Source organism: Eretmochelys imbricata, chromosome 4, assembly GCF_965152235.1.
Source record: "Eretmochelys imbricata isolate rEreImb1 chromosome 4, rEreImb1.hap1, whole genome shotgun sequence".
NCBI lineage: Eukaryota > Metazoa > Chordata > Testudines > Cheloniidae > Eretmochelys > Eretmochelys imbricata.
In genome coordinates this window covers 26671886-26686405 of record NC_135575.1, presented here as the reverse complement: position 1 = coordinate 26686405, position 14520 = coordinate 26671886, and the positions used below count along the sequence as shown (strand labels likewise).

General features: G+C 42.6%; 1 protein-coding gene across 2 annotated transcripts in view; it reads right to left on the bottom strand.

Moving 5' to 3' along the window:
* Positions 1–14520, bottom strand: part of GRID2 (glutamate ionotropic receptor delta type subunit 2) — a 1026718-nt gene that overhangs the window by 304113 nt on the left and 708085 nt on the right. For both annotated transcript variants that reach the window (XM_077814385.1, XM_077814386.1), the window contains one exon: positions 1906–2025. In XM_077814385.1, the coding sequence (XP_077670511.1) occupies positions 1906–2025 (120 nt within the window). The remainder of the gene's footprint in view (positions 1–1905; positions 2026–14520) is intronic.

Sequence of the window (14520 nt, the reverse complement as noted above, 5' to 3'; positions counted from 1 at the left end):
GTATTTCAGGATTGTGGACACACCTTTCCCCTCCTGGGTTCATATTGCACCTTTTATCATAGTATGTATGTAGATGAACAACATAGCTGAGCATGCATTGACTTTCACATGTCACCAGATTCCTTTTTTTATTCACACTCAAAGTAAAACATTTTCCTCCATCCTCTTGCTCTAAGTTAGCCACCTAATGTCCCTCACTTATGTGAAATAAAAAGTGGCCCAGTACATCATGGCAAGCAGTCCCAATGTTACCTTTCGGGGTGGGGGGGGATCTTTGAATTGTTGGATGAGCGTTCCCAAGAAGTCTTGATTTTGCCTCAGAGGTACTGTGTTGGTCTCTTTATATATACTACCTCAAATCACTTGGAAGAAACAACTGCCCAAAAACAAGACACCAACATCATCTCAACTTAAGATTTACCTCAATCATCTTTCATACCACCTTCACCCACTGAGAGTTTTCTCTGCAGGAAATGTAGCAGTACGCAAGTGCCAAGATAAATTATTTCTCTTATGACTGAAACAATTCTCCTAAACAAAATCTGAGTCATGGTATTTCATGAAGCCTCCTTCTGTCTAGTACTCATAGTACCTATTCTTATGGGAGCGTGTGGTGGGGCAACTGCCCCACCCCATGGGAAAAAGGGTTGGAACAGGCCAGAGAGGCTGTGCAGACCAGCAGTCAATCGACAAAGGCCTGTAGAGAGCCAATCAGGGCCAAGGAAGAGGAAGCCAATCAGGGCCAGGCTGGGTCCTATATAAAGGCTGCCGAGCAGAGGAGAGGGCGGTCTCTCCCTGGCTGGCAAGGAGCTAGCATCTTGGACAGAGCAGTGCTGGGCAGGCTCTGGGGAGCTTCGGCCTGGTTACCTGCAGGCTGTGGCCCTGCTAAGAAGGGTCAAGAAGGTGCAAAGGGCCAAAGGAGAAGTGGCCCAGGGAACATAGTTGGACAAGAAGGGAGAGAAGGAGGGCAGAGAGGCTGCCGCTAGAGGGTCCCTGGGTTGGGACCCAGAGTAGCAGGTGGGCCTGGGTCTCCCCCTTCCACCTTTAAACTGCACCTGGCCATGACAGACTGCAACCTGCTCCTGAAGTAAGGGGCTAGACTTTGGGGTTGTGGTTGGCTGCTGAGGGAGGTGCAAGCTGAAAGACTGCTGTTAACAACCCCCCACCCCCTGAAGGGGGTGAGACTGGAGTGGGATGGCACTGCTGGAGGGCAATGTCCTGAAGAGGATGCCGCCGAGCGGGGAGCAACGTGGGTCCCAGGGCAGCAGAACAGACAACGGGCGAGACACCACACGCCAAGGGTGCGCCACAGCTGACAAGAGCTAATTCCTGGAGCAACCAGCGGGAGGCGCCAGTGGTGGTGAGTAGTGACCCCATCACAGAGAGCTATGGTATAAAACATCATTTCTACTAAATCATTCTCTGCTTATTACAAGAAAAACAGATACCGAAGTACTACAATACTTTATTTTGCAGTAGGTTTTCTGTTTCTATAGCTATGAATTCTATTCATCTAACAATCATAGTGCCTCGTTCAGACCTTATGCAGTGTGGTGTACGACTGGCTGCTCTGAAAGCATTTCAATGTAAAATTTACTGTTTTGGAAAGCAGTTGTAGCTGTAACAGAACAGGCTTCACTGCTCTTTTGGGAAGGACTAACAACAAGTTAACATATTCTGCATTATTAAATTGGACTCCCCTGTTAAACATAACCTATTGTAAGGCTCCTTGCAATAAAGAACCAGCAGGTTACCCAGAAGTTTAAGACTTTTCTTCCACTTGTGTTCTTCTTTCAGTCTAACAGCCTGTTTTATCATTTGCAATCAAATACTTGGCTGTTTGGACAGAAAATACACTGTAAATCATGCAAAAATTACACTCTTATTCAATGTATCAAGTCTCACCTTGCGGATGCCTCTGCCAAGATCTTCTCCATAATTGGTCCCTAGAATTTCAAAATGGACATTTGGATTCCCCCCATTTTCGGCAAATTCCAGTTCTCCAGTCAAGCCATTCACTCCACCCTGATAGAAATAAAGAAGATGGAGTGAAAACTCAAAAGTATCCAAATAAACCACATAGTATATATCTATACACACACACAGACACACACAGTGTATATATATACACATACTTGGGACTTATGCACTAGCTTTGCAGAACAGACAGAAATAGAAGCAGAAGGTGAACCGCAACAGGGCCAGTTTGCCTATGGACTGTACTTTCAGGCAATTTTTGATAAAGGCAGATGGGGGTGACAATACAGCAGAGGTGAAGCAATCAATCTTTACTGGGAAGGATTAGAGATGAAAATGCTACATATACCATAGGTACACTCGAAGTATATGTTAGGGGATAATTCAATACCACATATAAGGTTCAGCGTCCTATTAAAGCTGTGCTGACCCAGAGCTGCATAATAAGAAAAGCTTATATGTACATTGAAAAGGAGTACTTGTGACACCTTAGAGACTAACAAATTTATTTGAGCATAAGCTTTTGTGAGCTACAGCTCACTTCATCAGATGCATTAAGTGAGCTGTAGCTCACGAAAGCTTATGCTCAAATAAATTTGTTAGTCTCTAAGGTGTGTGACAAAGCTCTGTCCTTGCCTCCGTGGGTCCTGCCTTTCCTGGCAGATTTCACTAGCCTCAGAGGCTCACTGTGACCCTCCACATAACCCTTCTCTCTCTAGAGACAAGGGTCACAGTCTACGGAGCCATTTTCATCATAAGCCGGTGAGGAAAAGTTATCCTTCCTTGCACAGTCTCTGTTGTCTCCCAGTCTCAGTGATTAATCAGGGGGCAAAGGTGGGGGGCGGGGCGCAGCCCGGGCCCACCCTCTACTCCGGGCTCCAGCCGAGGGACCCTAATAGTATCAGCTATGGTAGCTGACCTTTTAGAAACACGACATGTACAATTCCCTGGGCTACTTCCCCACAGCAGCCCTTACTTCCTCAAGCTCCACTTCACCCTTACCTCAGGGCCTCCTTCCTTGTGCCTGATATGGTGTGTACTGCTCAGCCTCTCCAGCAGTGCAACTTCCTCCCACAGCTTCTGGCATGCACACCCACCTGACTAACTGGGAGGCTTTTAACTAGTTTCAGCCAGCCCCTGATTGGCTTCAGGTGTCCCAATCAACCTAGCCTTCTCCCTGCCTTCTGGAAAGTTCTTAATTGGCCCCAGGTGTCTTACCTGACCTGGAGTAGCTGCCATATCACTTATCCTGGTACCAGGAATTTGTTTAGCCTGGAGCTAATATATCTATCTCCCACTACTTTTCCATAGCCATCTGGCCTTGCCCCATCACAGGTGCCACAAGTACTCCTTTTCTTTTTGCGAATACAGACTAACACGGCTGCTACTCTGAAACCTGTCTATATGTACATTGAAATCTTAAACCCCTGGAAACTCATCTGATTTCTAGTTTCGCTATAAATTTGATTCTAAGCCCAGTTTTTTTTAAAAAAGTGCTTTGAGGGCGTAGTGAACAAATACAGGCCAATTTATGGCTCCAACTGGCAACTCTGCTAATCTTGTGTATTGCTTCAAAAAATAAGATGAGACTTCGCAGTTCTGATTGCATTTTCAGTTGGAGTTTCACTATTTGAAGTCAAAAATTCAAAGTGAAACTCAGGGGATATGAACTATGGATGCAGCAAAACAAAGCCCTGCTCCAACAAGGTACATAACTGACTATAAGTACCTGCTAAAGTGGAGGTCAAAAAACTGCATCCAAACATCTTAAGTTTTGGGAAAATCCAGATATGGAAACAAATTTTGGAACTCAGGAATAGTTTTAACTCACAGAAAGGGGAAGTGAAGTTAATGTTCACTCTTTTCAAATTTTAATATTATAACAACATGAAGAAATATAGGAAAGGCTGGGAGCACTGCCTATTATTAAGGCTGTCTAACACTTCCCATTATAAGACCTTGTTTTCAGTTGCTTATAGCTCTGCCACACAAACCATTTGGACTGAAATTTTCCATGCTGGCTATCAGCCTCAGGTTGAAATATTTTGGAAAATGTCCATACTTTGGAATAAGGACTTGAAATTTGGCAGTGTGTGTGCATGCATGCCCTTTGTGTCATGGATGTGCCTTTGCCCCATGAAAACTTGGCCAAATTCAGCTAAATTATAGAGTTTAGCAGCTAAAATCTTGAAAGATTCCATCCTCACGGAGCATGCTCGAGTCTCTCCTAGTGCTGACCACACTGACCATCCCCACCAGAGCGACTGAGCATTCTCCCTCCAGCCCAGGGCTACAGAGGCAAACCCAGACTTTCCCTGTAATGGCTACTCCAGCCCAGGGTGGCAGAGTGACTCTCCTATTGGTACTCAGGCTGGGTGGAGGGGGAACCTGTCTGCTTCAGATGCAAAGGGGACAAGATCCTGACCAAGGATATTGTGATGGAAGGCTGGGAATACAGATTGGGACAAGAAGCCAGGGAGTGAAGACTGGGACAGGAGGCTGAGCAGAGATGGAGACTGGGACTGGCTGGGCAAGGAGACTAGGAACAAGTGGGGTGGGGGAACAGGTGGAGGGAAGGGAGACATATCTGACAAGGAGCCAGCATGTGTGGGGTGAACTGCAGCTGGCTGGGCAAAGGGACAAGGAGTTTGGGGAAATGAGGACACAGACTGAATGAGATGCTTGAGGAAGGAGACTGGGACTTGAAACAAGGGATGATAGGGAACACAGATGTGGGGAGAGGCAGCTGGACACTGGAGGGTGGGGTGAAGAGGAAGATACACAGGTCAGGGTGTGAAGGAGGAAACAGACTGGCTGAGTAAGGAGGCAAGGACAGGGAGTCTGGAGGGCGTGAGGCTAGGAGTTACTGAGCAAGGAGACTGCGACTGAGATCAGAAGACCTGAGGAGTGGAGATTGGTACGGACAATGTGAGGAAAATGGGACTCAGATGAGAAGCCAGTGGTGGGGAAAGAGACAGGGCTGGGACAGGGACATATTGGAGGGAACAGGGAAGAAGAGTATATTCCTACTAAAGCATACTTCCTGCCAGAGCCTAGAATACAACCCAACATCCCTGAGTGTTACCATTTCTCTGCTATAAGCAAATGTCTGAGTCACCCACTGTGAAAGCCCAGTCTAGTGCTGGTCCACATTGAGGATCTCAAACTACTATTGCTATTAATTACTCTATTAGCTCAAGTGGTGGATCTTACGTTTCCACCTCTGTTATGAATAATAGGGACTTCAATATGATGCCATATAATGGAATTTATGTGTGCTTATTTTTCCTCTTTTTCTGGTTTGCTTTTTTTAAAAAAAATCCTAGGAAATGACACCCAAAAGTCCATTAAAAGAAAATTATTAAGGTTGCAAAGCCGAACAGTCAAAAGTTAGGAAACATCAGCGTTAAGGTTGTCTCTGCAACCTTAATTTGACCTCTTTGTGCAAATACATTATGATACAGTCTTTAATTATGTGATCACATACTATTTTTATCACAGCACTCCTGCCTCATTCAGTGCACAGGATGCACAGTGCTCAATTAATGAGCAGCTAGTCAATATTTTGTTTTATCTTTATTGTTCAGTGTCTGGCTTAGACCTTAATTACTGTACACTATTCAAACCCTACTCTGAAGACAAATTATTCATTTTCTCATTGGCTTTTTCTGTGATGCTCAACCTTACAGCATCTACTTGCTTCGCAAACATTAATGAATCTATTTTCAAAACACCCCTGTGGAATGAGCGGGTAGCACTATCCCAGTTTTACAGATGGAGAACTGAAGCAGAGATTAAGGTAAAAAGCATCCACTAGTTTTAGGTGCCCAGTCTGAGACACCTAGGACTTGTTTTTTCAGAGTACTTAGCACTATACCTCACTTCATATATTCAAAGCAAAGCTCCCATTGGCTTCAGTTGCAGCAGTGAGTGCTCAGCAGTACTGACTCTAGGGTTCCTAGAAAATGAGGAACACACAAAGACCACCTGTGAAAGTTTGGTTTCATTGACTTAGTCACCATCACATAGGAAATCTGTGGCAGAGTCAGGGACAGAATCAAATTCTCCAGGGCAGTATTCAACCATAAGACCATTCCTTCTCTTATTACAGACCTCTGCCTCATTTCCGAGACGCATTCCATCTTTTGCAACAGATGAAGCAAGGGTCCTACACACACTTGTCTTCTTTACTACACAACCCTTATTCATCCACAGGGCAGGTCCAGCCTGTGCTCTAAATGAGTCAAGGGTTCTATGGAAAAAATATATGTGATCATATAATTAAAGACTGAGTATTTGACTTGGCAAACGTTGTTCTTTTTATTTTGTTTAATTTCCTGGGCTTTTAAAAAAGCAGGCTGAGAAAACAGCAAATCAATCACGAGGCATTATACCAACACCCACACATCATCAGCAGTGGTGCAACCTTAGATCCCTGACACAGGTCTCTGCACTTTTGAGCTAATGAAGAACAGATAGCAATAATAGCTTGTCATCCTCTACGTGGACCAACACTGAGGGGGATCAGACTCACGCATTGCCAGTAGATTTCACTGATATTTGCTGACAGCAGGGGAATGGTGAGTTTCAGGAAACATCACTCCATTCCAAGATCTGCAGGGGGGTGTTATCTAGGGGGCACAAGTTCTCGTAATATTTTCCTCAAGCATGACCTCTTCTGTCCTGTCCCCGCCAATCTGTCTCTGTCCCACTCCTGTTTCTTCTCCCCCCCACACTCTATCAGATCACGTTCCCAGTCTTTGTCTTTATGACTTGGGGCCTCTTGATGACATTATTCATGTAAGAACTCTAATGAAAGACTGTGTCATACTGCTCCTCTTAATCACTGCAAGAAGTATATAGGAGTGATAGATATTTAAGGAGTTATGTATATATGCTAAAATTACATTCCCTAGGTCTAAGAGTTAAGTAAGACAGATCACCAAAAGGTAATAAGAATATAAGAATGGCCATACTGAGTCAGACCAAAGGTCCATCTAGCCCAGTATCCTGTCTTCCGACAGTGGCCAATGCCAGGTGCCCCAGAGAGAATGAACTGAACAAGTAACCATAAAGTGATCCATCCCCTGACGCCCATTCCCAATAATCCACATACTCCTGGCAGACAAGGGGGAATGGACGCTTCCCTCACTCCGGCTGGTTATATGCAAATGGAGTACTGTATGGTTCACAATGGGCATCCATTCATCCACTGAGCCAAATGCTAATGAAGGATTGTAAAATCTTCAAAGACAGGAAATTAATAGGATGAGGTAAACAGCAGGAGTTATCTTGTTTAGGGGTAACACAGTGAACTTTTAGAACTATCTCTGGGGTACATACAAACATTCAATCTGTGGGGACAAGCGGCCTTTGAGCTTGATTTTATGAGAAGAGGTCTCAGCTAATCTTATTGAATAACTGGGGAAACTATTTGTGGTAAGCTATTTTGTAGGAGCTAGGGGAATGCCTTGTTAGTTAAGTTTAGTCTCTAGAAAGTGTGTTACAATTTTGTTTTATATGTAACCATTTGTTATCCTTTCTTACAGGGAATGCAAAACCATGCTCTCAAGTGTCCCTAGCCTCTGTTTGCCAGAAGCTGGGAATGGGTGACAGGGGATGGATCATTTCATGATGAAGTGTTCTGTTCATTCCCTCTGGGGCACCTGGCATTGGCCACTCTGGGAAGACAGGATACTGGGTTAGATAAATCAGTGGTCTGACAGTATGGCCGTTCCTATCTTAACTGATTTTTATTTTAATTTCTGTTTTTTCTTAAATGTCCTTTGTTTATAATTGAACTCAAGTGCTGTGCACAATACAGGAGCTGTGGTCTAAGGTGAAACTGGTTAACTTTGAGAATAGAGGATCTGGGATTTCTGTGGGTATCTATTGATAGGGACTGAATACCACAGGTGACAGGGGGCTGCGGTGCATCATTTATCAACCCACAAGGCAAAGACATAGCTCATGTAGCCCAGAGGAGGGTGCTTGAATGGCTGATAAGCTGGTTGTGCTAGGAAGACACAGGGAAGACTCCTCACGCTGTAGGCAGGTGGTAACAGGGTGACTCACAGCCTTGGGGGCCCCAAGAAATCTCCCTGCACAATCAGTCCTAGTTTCCCTCTCCAAGCTCCAATTCAATCTGTCTCTCTCCCTTTCTTCCTGGTCTCTAGTCATCCTCCTTCCCCTTCCTCCTTAGCTCCTAATTCCAGTCTTTCTCCCCAGGCTCCTCATCCAGTCTCAGGGCAGGTCTATACTAAAAAGTTAGGTCAACCCAGCGACATCGCTCATGGGTGTGAAAAATCCACACCCCTGAGTGAAGTACTTAAACCAACCTAGCTCCCCATGTAGACAGCACTAATTTGACAGAATTTTTCTTCTGTTGACCTAGTTACCACCTCTGGGGGAGGTGGATTTACGACAGCAACGGGAGACCGCCTTGTCTCACTGTCAAGAGTGTCCACCCCAAAGTGCTGTGGCTGTGCCCCTGCCACGTTTCTAGTGAAGATGTGGCCTCAAGTCTCCCCGACGGTTCCTTGTCCAACCAGTCCCAGCCTCCCCCCTCCCTCATCCAATCGCACTGTAACCCCCAAAACTGGCTTCCCCACCCCACTTGTTTCCTTACCCAGTTCCTAGTCCACTTGTCCAACCAGTCCCAGCCCCTCCACCCCAAGTCCCAAATCTCCCTTCCACCCCTAGCTCTCATTTCCACTGTTCTAACCCCCCGCCCCAGCTCCCATTTCACTTTCCTTGTCCAGCTAGTACCAGTCCCTCCCCGCAACACGCAGTCATAGCTTACACTGTGATTAGGCAAAGTAGAAACAGTCTGTGAAACTTCTTAAAACTACTAAGGAAAATAAAAGTAATTTGCCAGCTACCTAAGTGTGTGACAGAAGAAAGAGGAGTAAGGTATGAGGTTTCACAAGGGATGACTGAGGATAAAATTGAAAGGGATATAGGTGAGGACCAATTGCTGTTGGTTAAGCAACTGATAAACAGGAAAAGGGGAGAACACAAACCATTCAAGGCCATATGAACAACATTTAAAGGTACAACGCTGCCTTATTAGGTTAATATAGGATATCAATGCTACTGGGTTAAAGCACATATCCCGACCCCTTTGAAATGTTATAAATTTCCAAGGTTTGAGCATGTGCCAGTTGTCTGTAAGGGGAAAATGAGTTGTGGTAGATGTGGAGCAGAACACTTGTGAGAGAACTGTATGGAAGAAACAGAACCTAAACTGCAGCAATTGTGGAGATAAGCACAGTGCAGCCTACAGCAGAATGAACTAGAGACACAGAGAACATTAAAACTATCCATAAAATATCCTATGCAGAAGCTACCAAAAGATATTTACACTGGAATGTGGAGAAAGAGGAAAATACCAGAGAGGGAGAAGAGCTACTGGTACAACAGCAGTACAGTTCAGGGCAGGAAAGGTAAAATAAGGGGAACAGATGAAGATGTACTGCTTGTAGGCAAAGAGAAATATATCGTATTTAGGACAGAAGTGATTAGTTGCACTTTACATACAGGGAAGACAACTAAAAGAATAAAAATTATAACAAAAGCGGCACATAAATATTTGTATATAAGCACTCTCTCAATAGACCATATTAATGCAATTTTAAATGAAGGTAATGTATTTAAACAACATGGTTCTATTTTTTTTTTTTTGCTGGAATGCACATAATGTATTTACACATGGTCAGGAATTAAGGAGCACTGTTTTTGAAATGGAAAAAAAAACAGATCAGATGTGATATGTGTACAAAAAACATGGTTAGTGAGAAACCTCAAGTTTAGAAATTCAGGATACGACGTAGTCAGACATGACAGAGAAATACAAGAGGAGGAGTCTGTGTACTTATAAAGGAAGGTCTTAATTATGTTGACAAAGAATTAAAAAGGCAAAGAAAGACTTGGAGAAAGTACTGTGGGAAAATGAACAAAGATTTCAAGGTTTCAGAGATGTAGAAAAGTTAAAAACAAATGGTGTATGGAGTAAAAACAAATTTATACTTACTTGGTCTTATAGTAAATGATAAAGTCAAAAGTTCTAACTTAGGAAAAGCAGACATTTTAGCTCAAGAGTTCCAAAAAGTTAGTAGTTATACAAATCAAAGTAAAGCGTGAACAAAAAATTGAGAGTTCTTATATAGCTGGGTAGATTATATAAATGGTGTACTAAAAGAAAATTTCAGCATGCAGGGACTCAAAAAATGCTACACACACACGTAAAAGTACAATCCCAGGTAAAGATAGCATATGCAATGCAATGCTTAAGCACCTACTGGAAGGGAGTTTAGGAGTTTGATTGAAATTACATAATAATACATGGGGAAAAGGAATACTACTGTCAGAATGGAAGCAAGCAGTGACTACACCAACAGGAAAACCTGGCAAAATAGGCATAAGACCCGAGGCAAATAGACCTATTGCCCTCACATTCTATGTGGGCAAAATTAGGGAGAAAATGATACAAGTGTTTAGTAGCATACCTGGTCAAACTGAAATTATAAACTGTGTACAGAGTGGTTTCAGGAAAGGATGATACACAGTTGATCATATTGTAAGATTAGAAACATTAAGACAAAAAATCACAAGGAACAGATAGTTATGGTAGCTGTCTTTTTGGACATTGAAAAAGCCTATGACATGCTACAGAAGGAAGGCTTGCTTTATACTAGATGCAGTTGGAATAAGAGGAAGAATGTTCTGGTTCTATTTAAATGACAGAACCATACAAGTCAGGGTAGGGGGTGGCTTTGCAGAATATTTATAAACTTACTAACAGCATTCCACAGGCGAGTGTTATCAGCCTAACCTTGTTACAACATTATGATTAATGACCTCACAGAGAATATACGGGAAGGAATAGGTATTACTCTATCTGTGGATGACTGTGTTATACGGGCCAAACACAGAAGACTTAACATAGCTGTGGAGAGAAACTACGAGATGCTCAGGTGGATTTGAGAAGGTGGAGATATTTGGGGATTTACGTTCTCCCTTGCAAACACAAAGGGAATGATCTTCACAAAAAGGAAGATTGGGGAAGAATGTAACCTATATCTCTTTACAGAAAAAATACAGGTGGTTCAAAATTTTACATTATTTGGAGTTATATTCAATAACAAACTAACTTGGAAGGGTCATACAGATAATATCAAGACTAAATGTAAAGATAGGATAAATCTGCTTAAGGTATTGCTGAGAACTGGGGTGCAGATAACACGTTGCTGACAGTATATGGGGCATCAGTTTTAGATTATGGATGCCAAACCTTTAATTCAGCTTCTCAATCAACACTAAAAAAAAATTTGAGCTGATCCAAGCCTAAGCTCCATGAAGTGCATGTGGTATGAATATTAGGACTCTGTTGAGTGTGCTGCAGATAGCAACCAGAGAAATGCCTAATAATTGAAGGATGAAATAGATTAGAGTTGACCTTTTGGGCTAAGGTTAATGGAAATAGTGGAGATAAGCATACTAGAATAATAGATGAGGACTGTTGGGAATTAACTAGACAAAAAGTAACAGGGCTCCACAAACTCCCACAGGGTAACAGTCGAAAGGTGAGAAAAATATTTGGATGAAAAGGAAGGTCTAGAAGAAATTAAAATCTTTAATTGTGTGAAATCAAACTATGATTGGATGGTTGTCTCTCCAATTGTGGATTTGAAATTATATGAGAAAACAAAGGGAAGAGCATGGCCGTCAAATATGACAACAACACAGTTTATGAGTTTGTACAGGGCAAATGAGGTCAGCATTGCCAAATCTACACTGATGGATCTAGGGATGACAACACAGGTAGTCAGAATGGCCCTTTATAGTCTTGAAGTTGGAATTAAAAGATTTGTGAGACTATCTAATTTTGGGGTATTATGACAGCCAAATTGACAGACACACTGTTGGCACTGCCCTGGACAAGGGATGTATACCCAACTATGATTTCTATCCTATCCGACTCTTTGTCGGGTATAATGGCAATTAGGAAGGAAGCCTCAAAAAGCAGGAATGATTTAATCAATAAAATACTGTTCTTAACTACAGCGATAGTACAACTTGGTATACCACAGTAATAGGGCAGATTCCGTCACACGTTAGGATTCCGGGCAACAAAATGGCAGATAAAGCAGCCAAAAAATGCCTTAAAAACTAGGAGGTTGATTTAACAGTCCCGCTGAATAAATGGAACTTCAAAAGCTTGGTTAAGAGGGAACTTAAGAAGGAATGGCAAGAAACATGGACCTAAGAGGAAAAAAGGATGCGGGTTCTACGAAATACATCTTAAAGTTGAGGATAATGGGCTACTTAATAGCTATGATAAAAGAAGTGAACTGGCCTGGGTCTATCACACAGGTCATTGTGAGCTGAATGGTAATTTATATTTACTAAACAAAGCACAAAGATGCATTGTGCGATACACACAAAGTCCAAGAAACAGTTGAGTATCTGCTGTAGCAATGCAGGCAGAATGACATAGAAAGAAAGATTCTCTATGAAGAACCGAAACCCTTCAGGTAAAAGAATATAGTCTGAAGGGATTGCAGAGAGTACCAGGAAAGAGGGGTAGAATTAAAAAGGCATTACTTAGCTTTTCAAATGCTACAGGACAGGGTAGGAGGATACAGATTTTTTTTAAAATGCAAAAACTGCAGTAGGTGATGCTCATAGCCTCACATGCTGAGTCTGCTGTACCATAAAACAACAGGAAAAACAAAAAAAGATGTGGACAGCAGTAGCTCTGAAATCTCTCCTTAGAGAGGATGGGAATTGGCAAGAGACAAGGAGAAGTTCTACGGGAAAATAAGCCCTGGGATCATGCCTGGGAATACAGACTGGGAATGGCAAGAACCTGAGAGGACGTAAAGTAGCCACAGTAAGCAGAAGACACTCCAGTGGTGACCCAGCAGGGGGCTGAAAAATAGGGAGGAAAGGTAGGAAGGAGCCCAGGGGAACAGCAACAGGGTTTGAGATTGTACAGACCATGGTTGCTAGACACAGGGTCCCTGGAGTGGGTGAGCCCGGATTCCTCTACCAGCACCTAGAGAAGTGGCACAGCCTTGGCTGTGGATAAGTAGACTGCTTGAGACAGTTTATCTAAAGGGACTTTGATATCCCGGAAGGGAAAAACTAGAGTGACTATCTGAAGGGACAAGCCATGAAGAGGGAGCACACTCCGTCATGAACCGTGAACAATCACATCCGGAAAGAGATGCCCTAGGGTGTGCAATCCAAGGAGGGGGAGTCAGACTGGTAGAGAGCTCATCTGCAGCTGAGCTACAAGAAGGTGCCACAGCGGTGAGTAGTAAGCCCTGTGACAATAAGGAAATTAAGTAAAACATCATGGTATTTGCAGGGAATGAGGCAGGAATACTGTAGCATTTGAAGGTGGCAAACTACATTTCTGATAAAATAGGATATCTAAATAATTGCATCCAACAGCACTTCCAACATTTTCCTTTCCCAGTGCTGACAAACAGGTTTCATTGCCAGAGTCTGTATGGCATCAGTACCCCCCAAAAAAGGTGGGGGTCATGGTTTATTTGCCCAGGTTCTTAAGTGGCTGGAATTGTGGAGAAAAGAAGATATATCGTACAGTCAGATAAAGTTAATTGGTGTTGTTTCTGTCCTCATTCTGAATTTAAGTCGTATGCATAACAGTACCTCTCTGCTTATTCACCTGTTTTTTAAATATTTCTGTATATTTTGAGATCCTCATTTATAATGGAGTCTGGTCTATAATTAGAACACATTTGTGCTATCACATGGTTTTGGGAAGATAATGTAACAATAACTGATCTTCGATTATGTGAGAAACTTCTTCCTTCTGATGCCGGCGGCATGGAGTAAGCAGGAGGTGGCACCAAAAAACCATACAGAAGAGCAGAGAGCCATCTGGTAAAAATGTCAACCCCTCAGCATTTGTTCAGCTTTGTGGAAGCACTCTCCCTCCAGCCAGGTCAGCGTGACTGAGCCAGTAATAATGCTGTCACTGACTGGCTAGACCATGGTGTTCTCTGTGGCCTAATGTGTACAAAACATGCAGCCAGATTAACCTCCTTCATGTTTTACTGCTTAAGATTCATGTGGTGGAAGGGAATATCACTTAATGCAACTTCTCTTCCTAGCCACGTTTCCCTTTCCCACATAGTCTGTCTGCTGTGTGGATCTTTTTGGATTCAAAACAAGAGCTGTCAAGCGATTAAAAAAAATTAATCACGATTAACAGCACCATTAAACAATAATAGAATATCATTTATTTAAATATTTTTGGATGTTGTCTACATTTTCAAATATATTGCTTTCAATTACAACACAGAATACGAAGTGTACAGTGCTCACTTTATATTTATTTTTTTATTACAAATATTTGCACTGTAAAAAAAACAAAATAAATGGTATTTTTCAATTCACCTAATACAAGTACTGTAGTGCAATCTCTTTATCATGAAAGTTGAATTTACAAATGTAGAATTGTATAAAAAAGACTGCATTCAAAAATAAAACAAAGTAAAATTTTAGAGC